Source organism: Hypomesus transpacificus, chromosome 18, assembly GCF_021917145.1.
Source record: "Hypomesus transpacificus isolate Combined female chromosome 18, fHypTra1, whole genome shotgun sequence".
Taxonomy (NCBI): Eukaryota; Metazoa; Chordata; class Actinopteri; order Osmeriformes; family Osmeridae; genus Hypomesus; species Hypomesus transpacificus.
Window position 1 is genome coordinate 5925284 of NC_061077.1, and position 19115 is coordinate 5944398.

General features: G+C 42.9%; 2 protein-coding genes across 2 annotated transcripts; one reads left to right on the forward strand and one right to left on the reverse strand.

Moving 5' to 3' along the window:
* Positions 1–7224: 7224 nt before the first annotated feature.
* kcnk15 (potassium channel, subfamily K, member 15) lies at positions 7225–8981 on the reverse strand. The gene is made up of 2 exons (XM_047039321.1): positions 8570–8981; positions 7225–8237 (listed from the first exon to the last, which is right to left on the reverse strand). Exons 1-2 carry the CDS (start codon positions 8850–8852, stop codon positions 7225–7227), a joined length of 1296 nt encoding a protein of 431 aa, XP_046895277.1. The 5' UTR covers positions 8853–8981.
* Positions 8982–14038: 5057 nt separating this feature from the next.
* ogfr (opioid growth factor receptor) lies at positions 14039–18708 on the forward strand. The gene is made up of 7 exons (XM_047040617.1): positions 14039–14414; positions 15063–15131; positions 15222–15303; positions 15402–15480; positions 15914–15980; positions 16302–16450; positions 16625–18708. The coding sequence occupies exons 1-7, from the start codon at positions 14304–14306 to the stop codon at positions 17634–17636; spliced, it is 1569 nt and encodes a 522-aa protein (XP_046896573.1). The 5' UTR covers positions 14039–14303; the 3' UTR covers positions 17637–18708.
* The last annotated feature ends 407 nt before the right edge of the window (positions 18709–19115 follow it).

The following is a 19115-nucleotide window of genomic DNA, read 5'->3' on the forward strand; positions in this document are numbered from 1 at the left end:
GACACGACTCTGCAACATCGCGTGGACATCGGGGACAGTGCCTCTGGACTGGCAGACCGGGGTGGTGGTTCCCCTCTTTAAAAAGGGGGACCGGAGGGTGTGCTCCAACTTTAGGGGGATCACACTCCTCAGCCTCCCTGGGAAAGTCTATTCAGGGGTCCTGGAGAGGAGGGTCCGTCGGATTGTCGAACCTCGGATTCAGGAGGAGCAATGTGGTTTTCGTCCTGGCCGTGGAACAGTGGACCAGCTTTATACCCTCCGCGGAGTCCTGGAGGGTACATGGGAGTTCGCCCAACCAGTCTACACATGTTTTGTGGATTTGGAAAAGGCGTTCGACCGTGTCCCTCGGGGGCTCATGTGGGGGGTGCTCCGAGAGTACGGGGTACCGGATTTCCTGATCGGGGCTGTCCGGTCCCTGTACGACCGGTGCCAGAGTTTGGTCCGCATTGCCGGTAGTAAGTCGAACTTGTTTCCGGTGAGGGTTGGACTCCGCCAGGGCTGCCCTATGTCACCGATTCTGTTCATTACCTATATGGACAGAATTTCTAGGCGCAGCCAGGGTGTTGAGGGGGTCCGGTTTGGTGACCTCAGGATCGGGTCGCTGCTTTTTGCGGATGATGTGGTCCTGTTGGCTTCATCGGGCCGTGACCTTCAGCTCTCACTGGAGCGGTTCGCAACCGAATGTGAAGCGGCTGGGATGCGAATCAGCACCTCCAAATCTGAGGCCATGGTAATCGACCGGAAAAGGGTGGAGTGCCATCTCCGGGTCGGGGAGGAGATCCTGAACCAAGCGGAGGAGTTCAAGTATCTCGGGGTCTTGTTCACGAGTGAGGGAAGAATGGAGCGCGAGGTCGACAGGCGGATCGGTGCGGCGTCCGCAGTGATGCGGGCTCTGCATCGGTCCGTCGTGGTGAAGAAGGAGCTGAGTCGAAAGGCGAAGCTCTCTATTTACCAGTCGATCTACGTTCCTACCCTCACCTATGGTCACGAACTATGGGTAGTGACCGAAAGAACGAGATCGCGAATACAAGCGGCCGAAATGAGCTTTCTCCGTAGGGTGTCCGGGCTCTCCCTTAGAGATAGGGTGAGAAGCTCGGTCATCCGGGAGGGGCTCAGAGTAGAACCGCTGCTCCTCCGCGTCGAGAGGAGCCAGCTGAGGTGGCTCGGGCATCTGATTAGGATGCCTCCTGGACGCCTCCCTGGTGAGGTGTTCCGGGCACGTCCCACTGGGAAGAGGCCCCGGGGAAGACCCAGGACACGCTGGAGGGACTATGTCTCTCAGCTGGCCTGGGAACGCCTTGGGGTCCCCCAGGAAGAGCTGGCGGAAGTGGCCGGGGGGAGGGAAGTCTGGGCCTCCCTGCTTAGGTCGCTGCCCCCGCGACCCGATCCCCGGACAAGCGGCAGATGACGACGACGACGAGCTCCTGGATCTGTACCTAATGAGCTGCACCCCTGACCTCCTCCTTTCCTCAGAGACAAGACCTCTCGCTGGGAGCTGTCTGACAGACACTATGCTGGTAAACAAACACCACTCTTTTTCTTTACAGCACTACTGTGTTTAGTTGTGTTTTTTGTCTGTGGAAGTTCGGCTATGTTTCGTCATCTTCCACATTCCGCATATCCCAGTCCTCGTTGGTCCCGAGAGGGCAGCTGGAGACTTTACTTCACGTTTCATCAGATGAGGTAGGACATGAAAATGTTTATTTAAATAAGAAAATCACTTGCTGAAATTCGAAGATGAAAATGTCCTTTGTTGACTAACTAAGAGAAAAGTCATGTGGAAATGCTGCTGATATTTTACTGAACTTATTTCCTCCTTCAAACTGACACTTTTTACATTTGACTTGAAGTTCACAATTCTACAGAGACTTGCACAATGCCTTCCCCATGCCTTTCCCATAATACACTTGTGTAACATGTGTCTATATTTCCACATATCCACATTTCCATCCTTTAGCAACACCATCAGAACTGGTGTGTGGAGTCTTTTCACATACTGACCATGACAAGCATTGGTAACTGTAGCAGGCATCCAGTTCTTACACAGTCTGTTGACTATTGACTGGAAATACACAATTAACACATGAATACATGAATCACTCACATAAATAAATTACTTTTGACGTAAGAGTTAAGAACTTTCAAGTTAAGTAAGTTTGAAAAAAGTTTGATTCCAAATGGAGAGCGTAGCCTACTGATCATTTCTGTCTGTCATGTACAGCGGCAATCTTAAGTATGCTAAGTATGTTATCTTTCTCATTACTCAACATTTAGGACCAGCTAATGATTTGGAGGCATTGTGGTAGGATAGGAGTAGATAGGCAAGCTGAAATATCAATTGCACATGCATCAGGACATTCTTCTGAGATAGGCTATTAGCTGCTATTATTCCAATGAAGAGATGGGTGACAGATCAAGCTCAAGATAAAGCTGTTATCAGAGCTATTAATGTAGCTATTATGTAAAACTCATAATGGTTTTCAATTATTACGCAAGACATACTCTTAAAACTCAAATGAATACATAAAACAAAGCAATTTCTTAATAAATTCTGCTTCAAGCTATTTTGTTTCTCATTTTCAAAAACAGTCACATCTTTGTGAAAAGATCAGTAAAAAAATTACGATCTTATTAGCTAAAACCCATAAATCAGGCATCTCATCATGAACATGTCACAATGTTGGAAACGTTCAGAGAAAACTGAATGTTTGATTATTCCTTTTTATTGGTCATAAAAGACTTGTTTCTCCATTACATAGTCTCTACTGAGAGTAGCCTAGGAGTAGAAAATAAAAGAGAAAGAGCGACAAGATAAAGTTGGTTGGCAAGTGTTTCCTCCCCTGTTTCTCTCTCAGCACACAGCCAAGACAGCCATATTGTGTCTCTAAACAAGCAGAATGTTTGGCACGCTGAACAAGGATAGTGCGTGCTTGTGTGTGTCTGTATGTGTTAGTCTGTGTGTATGTTCTTAACTGTGTGTGTTTGTGTGTGAGGCTGAGTGCCACCAAGTCAGCATGAATGTGTACCCTGATTCCCAGGTCAGCACATGCAGCTGGGAGGCAGAATGCCATGTAGATGCTGGCAGTGTAGTCGCATAGTAACCATTGCACTGGACTGATCTTTTGGCCAGAGGAGGTGAAGGAGACGCCGCATGCTCACATAATCTCAGCACATATTCACATTTCATGATCTCGCTCATTGCTGCATGTTAGTTACTATGCCAGTAACTAATGTGGCGTGAGCATGTGTCGTGTGCTCCCATCTCAGCTGAGGCAGACCTCCGTCCAGACAAACTCTGTTGTGTAGAGTAGGAGATGGATGAATACACGGTATTCCTCTGGCTGTATTCCTCTGGCTGGAGGGGTTGGTGGAGCTTCTGAGCTCCATGGGGAGCCATCACTTAAGCTTGGACAGAAATATGCTTTAAAAGTGCATGCACAACCCACACCCACACATACCCACACACACTTGCTGTGCGCTCAGAGGCTGTGATTTCCCACCGCTGTCAGATCAACAGAAGGCTCCAGCAACCCTTTCGCCATGGGAACCGAGATGGCTGCTCTCAGGGGTGATGAATGCCTCTTCTTTATGACCACGCTATAAACACACTGACACACACACACACACAATCCATTACCGACTCCCCTACAACAGCCCTTTACAGGCAAATAAAGGGTATTAGTGTTGGGCTTTAAAACCTGTCACACCTCCGGTTATGCGTGTCAGACAGTCAAAGCCCAAAGCACTGTCCGGAGAGGGATAAAAGAATCGATAACGGAAAGAGAGAAAGGGTAGAAGGAGTGAGATTAGCCATGTAGCACTGTGCACTCACTGGAACGCTCACAGGCTAATTGCTTGGAGGATAGTGAGGAGCTAGGATGGACTGGAGCACCTCCAATCTATTGAAAGTTTGGGGCATCTCTGTGGGGACGTTGTTTTATTGTCCTCCTCCCTCCTCTTGTCACCAGATCAGTGGTCTCCAGGATACCTTATACTTACTCTGGAAGACTGATGGAGATGAAGCAGAGGATGGATGAAGAAAAGAAGGAGGAAGATTCTGAGTTCACCGAAGCAGCAGGAAAACACACACAGCAGGAAGTGTGACTCTTGAGAGTTCTCAGACAGGCAGGATTTGGACAACCCCGCCTATGAGGATCCCACACTGACTGAACAGATTGACCCCATCACTATGCCTGTCTTCGTCGCATATCAAAGGCATCGAAGGCCAAAGACCTTGTGTTATCTCTTGTAGACAAGGCATGGTAACATTTTAACACAAAAATCATCCAATTGTTATGAAACTAAATAAAACCAGCCTGTACTGGATTTAAGTTGATAATCCGTCTCCAAGATCTCTGATATTTTCAATCAATTTAGGACTTACATTGCCCTCTAGTGGTCCCAATGTGTGGACATTTCATTTTCTGTATGGTCCTCATATTGTGCATGGAGGCTTTGTCAAGCCAAAAACAGAAATTCCAAAAGCACAGAATAGTATAGAATTATATTTTATGCTTCCAACAGAATTGTTTTTATTTCCAGGCTCCAGCACAAATGAAACCATGAAAAGCATATCTCACAGTTGATTGGCTTGGTAATGCCCCCATGCACAAAGTGAGGTCTATAAATATTTAATCAAATTGGAAAACTTGACAGATCTGCACAGACCCTTGAACTAAACACCATCAAACACATTTTGGATAAATTCTAATGCAATATGCAAGCCAAGCCAGATATAATCACAGAACACCAGTGCCCGGCCTCCCTAATTATCTTGTGGCTCAATGGGCAAGAATTCCCCAAGATACACTCCAGGGTCTTGTGGACAGCCTTCCCAGAACAGTGGCAGCTGTTATAGCCGCAAAGGAGGGGGGGGGGGGGCACTCCATATCAATGCCCAGAGATTTGGAATATGTCTATGAATCTCATATAAGTGTGATGATAAAACTGAATTCAGCAGACATGCACCAGCAGAGGGCAGCCTCATCAAATACATTTTACCGTTTTGTGCCTCTGTCTCTCAGATTAAAACAGACTTTGTTTTGATTTCTATTGGTCTCAGGATATCACCTGGTGTGCAGAGTAAGGAAGTGATTATACTTCTAGCTGTTACTCCACCAAGACTGCAGAGCAGATGGTTATTAATTCCAAATCACCATTTCCCATTTTATTACTAAATGTACCATCTATATGTGAAATACCATTGTCACTGATTAGCAGATGGTATGGAATGAAAGCTTTTGGGATATTTTTGTAGGGTTTTCCTACACGTTTTCCAGTAAAAGTCAGTTGAAAATATACTGAGTAACAAAAGTGGCTAACTGTCTCTTCTCATTCTTGAATGGGGCAATATATGCTATGATTTTAGCATATATTATATTATATTGCCAGTTGGTCGTCAAAGCATCGATATATCTGTCAAAATGTGGACAAAAGATTAAAGTCAGCTGCTGTCTTCAAACATTTACACAAGCAACAGGTTGGTCTTCAACTTGGTTTCTTAGACCAGGGCACTTGACACACGCACATGGTCCACTGCATTAGGACCAGAATGGCAACGCTCAGACAGGTACAGCAACCAGAGAGGGTTCCTGTTTTCTTGCCATTAGCTGTGTGTATTATTGAATTAGAATATGGAGGAAAATGGAATGGAAAAAGGAGGGAGAGGGTCTGGACCCAAACCAAAACTGTGACCTGAGGTTCCCATCCATTAAATAATACAAAGACCAGGCTACTGATGAGAAGAATACACAAATATAGACACCAGGACAAACCTTTAAGTATTCATAATGAACACAACAGTTCGCAGAGAGCATGGCTAGTTTCTGCAATGTGGGATGGGCAGTGTTACTAAACACTTGGTTAGAAACAAATAGTGCAACAACTTACAGCAGGGTAACATTACGGTCTAACTACATAGCACTGCCTTAGGAACTATAGGAACTGCAGTGTAGTTACACTTCATTCTGGTTTAGCGGTGCATGTCAACTTATGACACAAGTGAAACTTGGTATGGGGGAGGTAGGGATTTCCAGGGGTGAGTGCTTTTTGATCTTGTTTTGTCAACACAACCTTCCAGTGTCCCTCTACATCCAATTACCTTGCCCCCCTGCCACATACTGCCCCTTCTTAAGATTTTGTAAGAACTAATACTTCTAACACTTAAACCATTAAATTACATAGCAATTAAGACGTACCTACAATGTTTTACTATAGGTAGATAATGACGTTTTGTGACAGTATATGCAACATTGATGTAAAGTGTTGCCACAAATAGTAATGTAAAATTAGCCTGAACATGAATATGTCTATATTTGGAAAAATAAGAACACAATCATTCTCTCAGTCATGGTCTCTCACTTAGCTTTAATGATCTGTCTGGATCCAAACTGAAACCTGTTTCATTTGTGTCGAAAAAGAGATGTTATTTTTATTTAAAAACACAAAACATTTGAAGGAGCGATAAAACATGGTGGGATACATGTTTCAAACAGGCCCTGCTACATACAAGGCATGTGCTACATACATGAAATTCAGATCAGTCACACAACGTGCTTAGTCTCAGTACATGATCTGTGCATTAGTGCAGGAAAGGAAGTGCTGACCCCTCCAGGAGAGGAACGGATAATATGATTTATTAACTCAACTCATATGGTTAATTAAAAGACATCTCTGAAGGGTCCTAAAGTCCTAATATGTCTTCCTCGTAAAAACATAACCACTTCATCTAGCCAAGACATGCAACAGAAATGAGTTTCACCCAGTATCTTGATCAGCTGACTTCCTTACATCATCACTGAAGCAAGGACCCTTTAACACCTTCATTGCCTTATACAGGATCAATCAGGACATCTCATTCTCTTCAAACTTTTAGAACCACATGTAATCCTTCTGACTTTGAAAACCCTGTTCTTTACATAAAGATCATGCTTCGCAGTGTGCTTTAACATCTCTTCACTATGTATGTCAAAACATGTTTGTGTAATGCTAAATTTAAATTATATCATGCAGATCATGCTAAATTATATCACTGATTTTCAAAAAATCGAAAGCAGAGAATCATAGTCTTCACATTAAGAATGTTAAACTGCTATGCAACTACTCTATGGGGTTTAACAAGTATATAAACACCTATGTACAATGTAGTGTACTATTGTAACATTTGCTGTGTATTAAAATAGATGTGGCAAACAATGTGTGAATCTAACCTTAAAAAAAATATTTCTAAAATGACTTCCGCCTGGAGCGAGGGAACTCCCTGAAGTTGTACCCAGGAGAGAGTGCACTTTCTGGGGAGGACAGTCCTGGATTGTTCCTGGGGCTGGTGGAGCACCCCTGGATCCTGTAGGAAATGGAGTTGTAGTAAACAGAGTTGATGTGGCAGCCAGGGTGCTCATTGTATGATGGTATGGGACTGTCACACACACCCAGGCGGTAGCACATACAGGAGCAGAGGGACCCAAGACGGGTCTCAGGGCTGCAGCTGCCTGCTCGGATCTGTAAGTGCAGCCTGTTCCTGGAAGAGGCACCCCTGGCCTCCTGCTCCTCTGCTGGGGAAGCAATTAGGTTGGTGCGACTCGTTCCCTCTTCCATGGGTAGGAAAAGGGTGCTGTGACTCCGGCTGTTCGCCATATTGTCCCTGTTCTTCTGGCTTTGACCCGCTCTGGCCCTCTGCTCCTCCACAGTGTGGAGCCCGAGGGGCCCCTCCATCAGGCCTCTGTCTCTCTTCAGAGAGGCCCTCTCTTTGGCGTCGCGCCGCTCGTCCTCTGTGTTCATGGTGAGGAAACGCAGCACCACCAGGTTGAGGAAGGCCCCGATGACTGTCAGGCCCACAAGAATGTATATGAAGCTGAAAGCCACGTACGGAGTCTTCTCCTGCAGGTCCTCCTTTTTCTGCAGGGCCACAAAGTCCCCAAAGCCGATTGTGGTGAGCGTGATAAAACAGTAGTAATAAGCATGGAAGAAAGTCCAGCCCTCAAAGTGAGAGAATGCTGCAGCTCCTACACAGAGTGTACCTAAGCAGGACAGGAAGCCAACCAGAACCATGTTTTCCATGGAAACTTCAGTCCGCCGTAATCTCATACACTGCTTGATGTTGCGCAAAAGGTAGCGGACAAAGGTGTTCATCCTTTCGCCCAGACTCTGAAACATGACCAGGGTAAGGGGAATCCCCAACACAGCGTAGAACATGCAGAAGACCTTCCCTGCATCAGTACCTGGAGCAGCATGACCATATCCTGTTGAAAGAGACTACAGTTTACCATGCTGTAGGTGGGATATTTAAACAGGTTAAGTTCATGGAAATAACCCACTCTGAACCCACTCCATACAATCAGTTGAAACAAAACCTAACTTACAGGGGCACATGCATTATGCACTGGGGTCTGGTGGCAGGAAGATGCCCATGGTCACTTACATTTACATGTATTCATTTCGCAGACGCTTTTATCCAAAGCGACTTCCAAGAGAGAGCTTTACAAAGTGCATAGGTCACTGATAACAACAACAGATAGCCCCAAAACATTGCGAGTATCTTAGGCTAGGCTACAGCAAAGAATAAAAAACTTACCAATAGTAGTGATGACAGTTATGGCAAAATAAAATGAACCGGCAAATTTCCACTGTCTTCCGGCACGATGGGTTTCGGCTTGGAGAACCACACGCTCAATTTCTCTGTAGTCGTCCTCGGAGAAACTATACTTCCTTTTCATCTCGCTGCGCTTCTGCTCCAAAATACGTCTGCGGGAGCTCTCCGACTCGGATTCCAGCGCGTCGAAAACTGCGGCACCGACCAGAAGATAGGAAAACATGCAAAGGATGAGCGACAAGGTCCGGATGTTCTGCTTCTTCATATTCGGTTTCGGAAAAACTGAACAGTTGAGCTCTGAGAGCAGACGCGCTGTTACAGGTGGTAAGCTACAGATAACTGAAAGAGACCCACACGACAACCATGGGCACCATTAGAGTAGAAATCCAACTGCAGGTGTGGTTTCGGGAGGAAGTGCCTAGATTAAAGCAAATTGAATACGATTTAGTTACTGTATGTTTCTTTAAGCTATTGAACACGTGTGAATACATTTTGCACAACATGAATGTGCATATTTTACAACAGGTCAATTATGAACGTATTCTATTCCAAATGACGCATTTGAAAAATGCAAAACGCACGCTTCAATTTAGTCGAATGGACTTCGATAGGTATCCAGTCAGCAACTTACTGTAGCCTATAGCCTGTTTAAAATATATTTTTAATCACGAATGTCTCATTAACTCTCAGTCTCTCATTAACTAGTGTTTCCGTTAATATAATAGCAACGTTCTCTAACCAGTAAACCTAACCTACCAAACAACAGTCTGTCCAAGTCAATTAGCCTTTTATGCCCATTATTGGTGAATGTGAGAACAGAGCTTGAATCCAAAGTAGGCTACATAGCCTATTGGACCAATCGTTCAACAGGTTTCCCGACCCTTGCAGCCCACAGATGAAACACAGACGTTACATAAACCTGTGAGTGCCCACGTAACGCCAAAAGGCAAAGTTGATGTGCGATCACATGACCGCTTTCACTCAATATTGACAGAGTGCTGAATCTCCGGTTTTGAAAACATTCAGCACCGCGGACAGCGAAGGGCGTGAGCATGCTTTGGACGGAGCTATGGGTGACTGAACGCCCCATTTTTTACTCCTGCCCACGTTCTGGAGTTTAAAGTAGCCGACATATTTCTAACATTTTGGAATAATATTTTACGACAATTAATGTCAAAATGATTTACTTCACGATCCCAAAAATGTTTTACGTTAGCTTGAAACTCCAACCGCTTTCCATGAATAGGCCAATAAAGAGTTGGTTTTATCACTCTAAAATTGATCTGGCACACCTGTGCGCCTTGGGTTTTATCTATTCTCTTCTTTATAGATAACAGACAGACCTAGACCTGTGACTCAATAAATGAAGCCCGATTAATCTAGCCGTTTCCGAGTGAAAGAAAGGAACCTCCAGTTTGGATACACGTTGCTTTCCGGTCGTATAACTTGATTGCTTTGCTTGGTGAAGCGTGCGCGCGAAAGGCCTTACAAATTACGGTGCCTCTGCCCTGTATTTGTTCCACACTTCCAAATCCTTTTACCAAAGACATATTTAAAAAGACCACTGTAACAATTGCCAAGGGACAGCCAAACATGAAACCTATGCTTCAACCATCTGCCCACGATGCCTCATTGTGCAACCGTGAGTTTCCTGTGTGGACGTGTGTGGACGTGTGTGGACGTGTGTGCGTGTGCGTGTGCGTGTGTGTGTGTAAGACAAACAGCAGTGATAGTGCCAATAAACCTAGAGGTGATACTAGTTACCATGGTTACTTCATCATCATCATCATGCAACTACAAATTAAGAGCGATAACTGTCCTGATTGATCTTCATCCTCACAATTGACACAACTGGTCAATTGCCTCGCATTATACACTTTTACTGTTATATCATAATTTTACATAATTCATGTATAATAACACGCCAAATACAGTAGAGTAGGGTACTGCAGGTGTATTGTTGTTGAGCCCTTGTGTCTATCTGTTTGTCTCTGACACACCAATCTGCTCTCAGGGGCTCCCTGTGCTCTGGGCTGTCTGCTGCGTGTTAAGTGCCTTACAAAGCACACTTAAGTCTCCAGTGTAATTCAAACCAGCCCACTCTAAATCAATTACATCTCAGCTGATAACAGAGAGAACATGCAGTGCTAACAGCCACCTATCAATTCCCTCCTGCTTCTCTCATTTTCAAAGACTGAGGGGCAGCTCTATGAGGCATTTCATCTGGAGGGGGGGGGGGTTGAGATGGGAGTGGGGAGTGGGGATCAGAGAACCATTACCTAAAGAGATGCTTCATCAAGGAGATGTACTATTAGTCATTGAACAGATACATCTTTTCAGGGTGGATGGATATGGATATCAGGGTGACCCCTGATATCCATTTGTTATTGCAGTCTCTACTCACCTCTTCTGAGGTCTGTGGTTATGCTGCAAATTACTTTATATCACGCCTGTCTTTGGATAAAGCAAGGTATCAGGCAATGAAAGGACAGCCGGGAGCTGGAAACATCTCTCTCCACCGAGCAAAAAACAGATCCATCAACTCTGCAGGAAAAATGCTAATGTAGTAATCACAGTGTAGGAGGGCTTAGTGAAATTAAGCTCCTTAAGATTTAGTCCAACTTTTGGTAAGAAAGAAGAACCCTAAAAGAGGAAAAGGGCACAGAGAAAGCAGTCATGCAGCAGGATGAGAAAAGCACATGAACATGGACCCAGGAGGAGGACTGGGAAGAAAAAAGGAAATGGGCTAAGAATGAGCAAAGGGGATTCAGTCACGATCCAACAAAGAGCATACAGATAGACATGGAAAAGTGGGAAATTGTAAAAGCTTTGGGATCCAAGCGGCTGTGGCTGATGTCTCTTCTGAGTCATAATTACACGGTGAGAATTCAGCATGAGGTCTCACATACAATTGGAGCCCTTTTGTAAAGAGCAGATGGAGTTGAGGAGGGGCAGGAGAGGTTGTTGTCCCCATCTAAGCTCTGAAAGACATAAGAGCTATACTGTATACTGTGATGCCACCCCAACCCTAAAACACCTTCTATACCAAACTCATTTAATATGAACCTGTATTAAAATAACTTATAATTTAATTAAGGCAGAAGGCATCATGTACTGTACAGTGCTGTGCATTCTGTGCTGGTTTTTCCCTTTTCTTGTCACATCCATTAAGTGTGAAGATGTGTCTTTTCACTGTAAACAACTCAAACATTGGAACCCAGTAACACACACTCACACATGCACACATATTCAGCAGCAATGCACCCGTTAGACCATCTCTTGGAAGTGACATCATACTTTCATGGGCACTCACAAGGGTCTCACAACATAGGAGCTGAAAAGCCCCTGAACACACAATTAAAATCCACACTTTACCACAAGGTAAACAACTTAGAGGGAAACATGTTTTCAATATGTGCGTTTTTGTGTGTGTGTGTTGTTAGATATGCATGCATCTGAGATGTTAGCTAAAATGGCACATCATGTTCTCATGACCTGCTGTGAAGCCTTGCTAAGATTCAATGGAACTTATTTTCTCTGACAGGTAACATGGGCACCTAAAGCTGTTCTATTTTCAGCTCATTTCTTTAATTAATGTTCATCATCAACACCATCCAGCTCTGTATAACACTGTCCAGCACATCTTTAATGTTGGTGTTGCTCAACTATTTACTCTAAAACTATGATAACAAAAAGGTGTGTGAATATGTGTATGTGCTTACACATATGCATCTGTGTGTGTGTGTGTGTGTGTGTGTGTGTGTGTATATATGTGTCTTTATCAACTGTAATCCCATAATACTAGACCTAGATCATTTATTGGGAGTATTTGTACTAAATTGTTCTCAATAGTAGGGTACTGCTGTGTCTATCTGTTTGTCTCTGACACACCAATCTGCTCTCAGGGGCTCCCTGTGCTCTGGGCTGTCTGCTGCGTGTTAAGTGCCTTACAAAGCACACTTAAGTCTCCAGTGTAATTCAAACCAGCCCACTCTAAATCAATTACATCTCAGCTGATAACAGAGAGAACATGCAGTGCTAACAGCCACCTATCAATTCCCTCCTGCTTCTCTCATTTTCAAAGACTGAGGGGCAGCTCTATGAGGCATTTCATCTGGAGGGGGGGGGGGGGTTGAGATGGGAGTGGGGAGTGGGGATCAGAGAACCATTACCTAAAGAGATGCTTCATCAAGGAGATGTACTATTAGTCATTGAACAGATACATCTTTTCAGGGTGGATGGATATGGATATCAGGGTGACCCCTGATACCCATTTGTTATTGCAGTCTCTACTCACCTCTTCTGAGGTCTGTGGTTATGCTGCAAATTACTTTATATCACGCCTGTCTTTGGATAAAGCAAGGCATCAGGCAATGAAAGGACAGTAGTATTGAAATCAACATCAAATATGTGAGCACAGTTCTACAGTTTCCACAGTAACTAGGACAAAAATAGCAACCCAAAAGAGCAGCCACACCACTCAGAATACCCCCAGATAGGCCAAGATACTATTTTTACCCACTAATGGTGTGAAATGAGAAAACACAGAGGTTTGTGTTCGCAGGATTTCCAATTGCTTTAGACAGCAGTACACACAAAATGTTTGCAATCCAATTAGATAAAATGTTGAGCAATCCATTCTAAACTCATTTTTCAATTGTTGAATTCAGACCTGAAATCATTAATAAATCATCTGATTTATGCAAGATATCAGTCTTCATCGTGGTAAAGGAATGTACAGAGATGTAGCTGCAAAGGGAACATATAAATGTTGAACTACGCAGAGAAGGTATAGTATCTTAGAAATGACCATGGCTGTTCATTTCTCCATGGAAACCACAACATCACACCTTGAATGGCCACACAGCAGATTGATGTTAAGGGATCTGCCAAGTGACTCTTACTGCCAATCGGGCAAGATCCAAATAGCCAGCACAATCTATAATTTCCTTGCATGGGATTCAAGCATGCATTATTAAGACAAATAAAACAAAATCTCAGGATATCCTCCTGAAACAGTACAAATACCCTTCCGCAAACCATCAATTTATGTCACGTTAAAACCACAGACATAGAACCACACATAAAACCACCAGACATAAAACCACATTCCTTGAAAGCTACGAGATGGGTGTAAGAAATTGCTAGTGCAAGTCAAAGGGCTGTTCACAGTTAGTAGATTCCCTTCTTTTTTCTCAAGCACTTCTACGTTGCCTTCTTCATTGAGCGTCATTAGCTTGCTGACGTCAGCATACCAGGTTTACTAATGAGGTGATGAACTAAATAGTGTTAATATTTTAAAAATCCTCAAGAAATTTCACTATAAACTATATTTGAAATTTATCTTAATATGAACACTATTTTATTCATTTCTAACACTATTTTGTTCATTTTTAGTTACATTCCAACGTAGAATGGGTACACAAAGTGTTGCATTTTCACTCGTATTTGCTGTCAAATTGTGGCCAGTCCGGGAATAACAAGTTGGCCTACTACTGACTAGCCTAGTAGTGCATGTCACTGCTAAGCTAATTCAACCAGTTAAAAGAACGCTACGGTGAACGCAGTGATGGGTAGTGACGATGTAGAAAGACGGAGGGACCTTAGTCCTCATCGAATTTGGAGCTAAAAGTTATTCAAATGTCTCATTGCCGTGGCAGACCCTTTGAAATTATTAGTTTACTTGAAGTCTTAACATTGTTGTTCTAACTAAGTGATGGAGGACGATTTCGTCTGCGATTATGATTCGACCTGGGAAAGCGATGGGGACGACCCCGGAGAAAACCAAACGCGTCGCTCAAACCAGGAAAAAACGAAATCTTGGCTGGTATATTTGTCATTCGTTTGAGACTTTGGCGTCTAGCTATTAAGATATACAATCTTTTCGATCAACTATCTTTAGAACAATGGAAATAATAGCAGTAGTACGCTTGGTAGCGTAACTTGTGATGCTACCAAAAGCTAGCTAAAGCTAGTTTACATGGTAGCTACTAGCTAGCTCTGATGTAACACTACCTGTACAGTGTCAGTGTGCCTTATACATCGGGTGTACAGTAGATTTGCTACTCTTTTCTTTTTTGACGAAATGTGAACCTAACCGTTTACATTTTCTATTTAAGTGCACTTTATTACTGCATCAAGTTCGGAAATACATAAGTGCATTTGGTTTGATGCTTTACAGTGTACTTTGGCCTGCAAATGCAAGCTTTGCTAAAGGCTAAAGCTTCCAATCCAAATATAATTGAAATCTATATTCTTATCACATCACCACCAAGCATCATTCTGGAGCAATTAAAGGCCTTTAATTAAACTTTCTTGTGCTTGTTATAGAAACATGGTATTGTACTGTTTTTCAATCACCATTTTATTGAGACTGAATTCAATATAGCTCTGTACGATGTAGGTTGTTGGTATTGCTATTGGAAGACAAAGGTTGCATGCAGTGGCTGAGCGATTGCATTTTATTTTTTGACAGTGGCTCAACACTTCCTCAAGAAACATGCGAGCGGCAAAGGATATGCAGAACTACAGGCGAGGTTATCCTGTAAGTCACAAGCTAAATTCCATGTTCTTGACTTTATCAAGAGATATCAGAGACTGATCCAGATCATTCTGTGTTTTTATGCGTCAACAGAATCTTAAAGATGAGGAATTCCCAGAAGACAGAATGATTAATTTGAAATTTTATCTAAATGAATATCGCTCTTCTCCTGATGGTAGGTCACTAGAATGATTAAATTCTTGAATAGAGCATATTTCTTTGTGTTTGTCCCATAAAGTCTTGTCATGCTGTCTTTTGTTTTTGTTTTACTAGATGTTTCAATTGATTCGTTTCTAAAAGAGTGGAAGACAGACTATAAGAGGTTGGAAAGAGTTCACTCCTACATTCAGTGGTATGTAAACATGTTTTTTCTAGCCTTGATATAATTCATTTTGAAAATATTTTTCTCCCAATGTAGTGAATGGTAATGAGACAGATTTGATTAAGCTTCTCAGTATAAATACACCCTACCTGCAATCGTTTTTCATGGCATACCTACCTAAAGAGGTGTTTGCAAGGTGGTCAGCTGTATGCATGAGTAAGGGGACTCCAATTGAACCCCTGAGAGAGAGTAAGAGAGGGAGGACGTGGTAAAGATGAACAACCCTAGACACCTGTGACAACGCAGTGACACACATGACAGCAAAATGCTTAGATCAGTTGTCATACACAGTGATGGCGTAATTTGCAGCAACTACTGTCGTGTATTTTAACACGTCAGGAGTAATTCATAATTCATCAATGTATGAATTGATGGGTAATTGATGTTTCAATGTTGTCCATAGGCTTTTTCCTCTGCGTGAGCCGGGAGTGAACAATATGGCTTCTGAGCTGACCTTGAACGAGATCCAGGTGAGGAGATGAAACTGAAAGTGTTATGTAACAAATACCAATCTAAAAGTGAGTGCGAGCTATGGAGCTATTTTAGTGCCAGCACAAATGGAATCTGTATTTAATAGTTTTGAATTGGAAATGTTCAAACTGAACATTGTATGCAAAATTAAACATTTTATTTCACAGGTTATACTGGGAATTTTTTTTTTACAACGTAGTTAAGGCGGCAGGCATGTGTTGCATAGGCGGCCGCCTTAACTGAAAACTGCTGCTAAGTGTGAGTTTGTATTGTTTTCCATGGTGATTTAAAAAACTCCAATCTCTTGGTTACTCTCTTAGGCCTTCAAGAAGAGTACTGATGCCACACGAAGGCTGGTGGAATCTTATGAACTTATGCTGGGCTTCTATGGCATCAGGCTGGTCAACCAAGACACTGGTGAAGTGGAACGTGCTGAAAACTGGAAAGAACGATTTCATAATCTTGAACGGTGAGTTACAGAGTCAGACCCAATCTAAGGCTTCATATTTGTAATTGTATTCACTGAAGGGTGTGTTCCTCTTGACTGTAAAACAGGCTTTTCAATCTTATTTTTGTTGACAATTCTGCATTTCTCTCACATTTAAAGCGTCAATTGAACTTTCCATCTTAATGTCTCTTCTAGTAACGTACACAACAACCTGCGCATTACTCGCATCCTGAAGAGCCTAGGAGAGCTGGGTTTTGAGCACTACCAGGCTCCACTGGTACGCTTCTTCCTAGAGGAGACACTGGTCAAGAAGAACCTCGGCAGTGTCAAGCGCAGCGTGCTTGACTACTTCCTGTTTGCTGTTCGTAACAAGAAGGAGCGTAAAGATCTGGTGTTTTATGCCTACCAGCATTATGAGCCTAAAGACAAGTTTGTCTGGTGCCCCAAAAAGATTCAGAAACAGTTAAAGATTAAGGCTGCAGGGACCAGAGATGGAGTGGAGGAATGTCGCTCACAGGCTAAGGGAAGGGAAGCAGAGACCGGAGCGTCTCCTAAGAATGAAAAAGACATGCCAGAGGATGGCACGCTCGCTCAGAACGAACCTGAAGACGCAAGTGCATTGATTGTTCCTCCGAAACCAGAGTTGAAACCTCTGGGAGATGGTAACAGCAATGATAATGATGACATGGACCACTCTGACAGCGCAGACCCTGATTCTGGAAAAGGGGAGAGTGATATGGAGGGAGGACTGAAAGATGGCAGTCAGGCAAAGGACACCATCCAAGAGACCGCTCCAGTCCCAGAAACAGAGTGTGACAAACCATTGAAGAAGAAACGGGAAGGTGACAGTGAGACTCTCAGCAACAGACCTTCAGGGGACCTCACCAACGGGCAGGCGGCCATCCTCAGCACAGTCCCCCCCAATGACACACTTTCTGATCAGACAAACCTGTCTGAAGCACCACCCATCAAGGCTCCCACTGAAGGTTCCTCTAAAGGTTCTCCCTCCCTTTTGTCAGAACCAGGGGAGAAAATCCCCCGCACTGACTTCACATCTGTTCCTGAGGAAAGGATGGCAGTACAGCCAGCAGCAAGTCTGGAAACCCTTGAGAAAGCTGGTGGTGACCAGACAAATGGAAAAGATGTGGAGAAGATGGATGTGGAATCCAACACTCCAAACTCAGAACAAGACATGGGACTCTCCTGAATATATAAAGAAGGAGCAGGAAGTATCAAACTTAGTTATATGGTGTTCTAAAAATGACAGTTACTGAAGGTGTAATGTGTTCCCAGGCCTTATTGTTTTCTACTTTTCTCATTATAATTATTATTACTATTATGTCAATTGATCTCTTTTGTCAAAGATCTGATGAATTTACAGGAATCATTTTTGAATGCAAATCCATCAATCGCTTATTCGTTGGTTAGAAGTGGGATATCTGTTCAGGTGGCGGGACAATGATACTGTGCCATAGGTTAATGAAATGTCCCTATTGATAACATGAACCCTTTTAAGTTTACTTGTTTAAGAAGCGTTATTGATGAAATGCTTGTGTCAACCAATATGTATAATGCAACTGTCTTTTCTTAATACACGTAACACTATCAAAAGCTGTGAATGCAGTTGTTTTGCACTGAAAAGGTGGGAAACTGATTGGTAAATATTATGATGAGGCTTTACTCAAATTGACATTCTGCATTATTTTCTTTTGAAACCCCCCCTGTGAAAAGGGAACATGATTGTATGCCCTTAGTTTCTTTCAGGGTTGTTGCACAATTTGTATATTTTGGCTAAGAGATATGAGTTAAATGAAGGACAAAATTGCCAAAAAAAATAAAAACTAAGATTGGATGATTGGGTGAATGTATGTGGTCTTGGCAGTATTAGAATAAAATATGCTGTATTGAGTGAAATACATGTGGTTGATGTAAGGTGCTGGTTATGATCTGTTCCATTTGATAGCCCTTGTGGTCTTTATTTATTACATTTAATGTTCATTTGTTTCTATATATTCAAGAAATGATTAGCCAAAGCCCAGGTTACCCTCCTAGAATATTGAATTGCAAATCTCAGGAAACCCTGTGGTGGCTGGTAAACTTTGATTTCTGTATGGGTCATGATTATTCAATTTGTGTGGACACAAGTTGATGGTGCCATTGTTCAGGACACAATTTAATATTAATTATTTGTAAATGGCAAGAATTTATGCTCCATATTAATTTGTACCATGCAGCTTCTGAGATCTGTTGAATACATTAATAAAGATTGTGCAACTGCTTTTGGATTGTTTACATTTTATTTTAATGCAGCATTTCTTTCAAGGCCAGATAAGTCAAACTATTGATGGATAAAACCCCATACAAGAGCTCTGAAAGTGTGTGCACAGTTACATTTAAAGGGGGCCACATTTTTGGACCCTAATTTTCCCTGCCTCATACTCAAATGTATCTAGCCACAGTCCTTTGTAGATCTGGCCAGAATTCATAGATCTTTACATGACCAGTCTGGACAAGTGGAATGTCAGTAGGCCTGCATACCTTTTGGAGATTCAACCATATTGCTTACACCCTTCCAATAATTTTTCACAAATAAGCAAGGAGTAAACAGTGGCCTGTTTCTAATTGGTCACCACCTGGAGTTTTGTGGACTTTTAGCTCATCCCACCGGTTCCAAAGTTATGTCCTT

Excerpts from the sequence above, each read along its gene's own strand:
- kcnk15 (XM_047039321.1), bottom strand. The coding sequence starts at position 8,852 with ATGAAGAAGCAGAACATCCGGACCTTGTCGCTCATCCTTTGCATGTTT. Across the intron at positions 8,238-8,569 it reads AACTGTCATCACTACTATTG|GATATGGTCATGCTGCTCCA; the intron begins GTAAGTTTTTTA and ends CTCTTTCAACAG.
- ogfr (XM_047040617.1), top strand. The coding sequence starts at position 14,304 with ATGGAGGACGATTTCGTCTGCGATTATGATTCGACCTGGGAAAGCGAT. Across the intron at positions 15,132-15,221 it reads ACTACAGGCGAGGTTATCCT|AATCTTAAAGATGAGGAATT; the intron begins GTAAGTCACAAG and ends ATGCGTCAACAG. Across the intron at positions 15,481-15,913 it reads GTTCACTCCTACATTCAGTG|GCTTTTTCCTCTGCGTGAGC; the intron begins GTATGTAAACAT and ends TGTTGTCCATAG.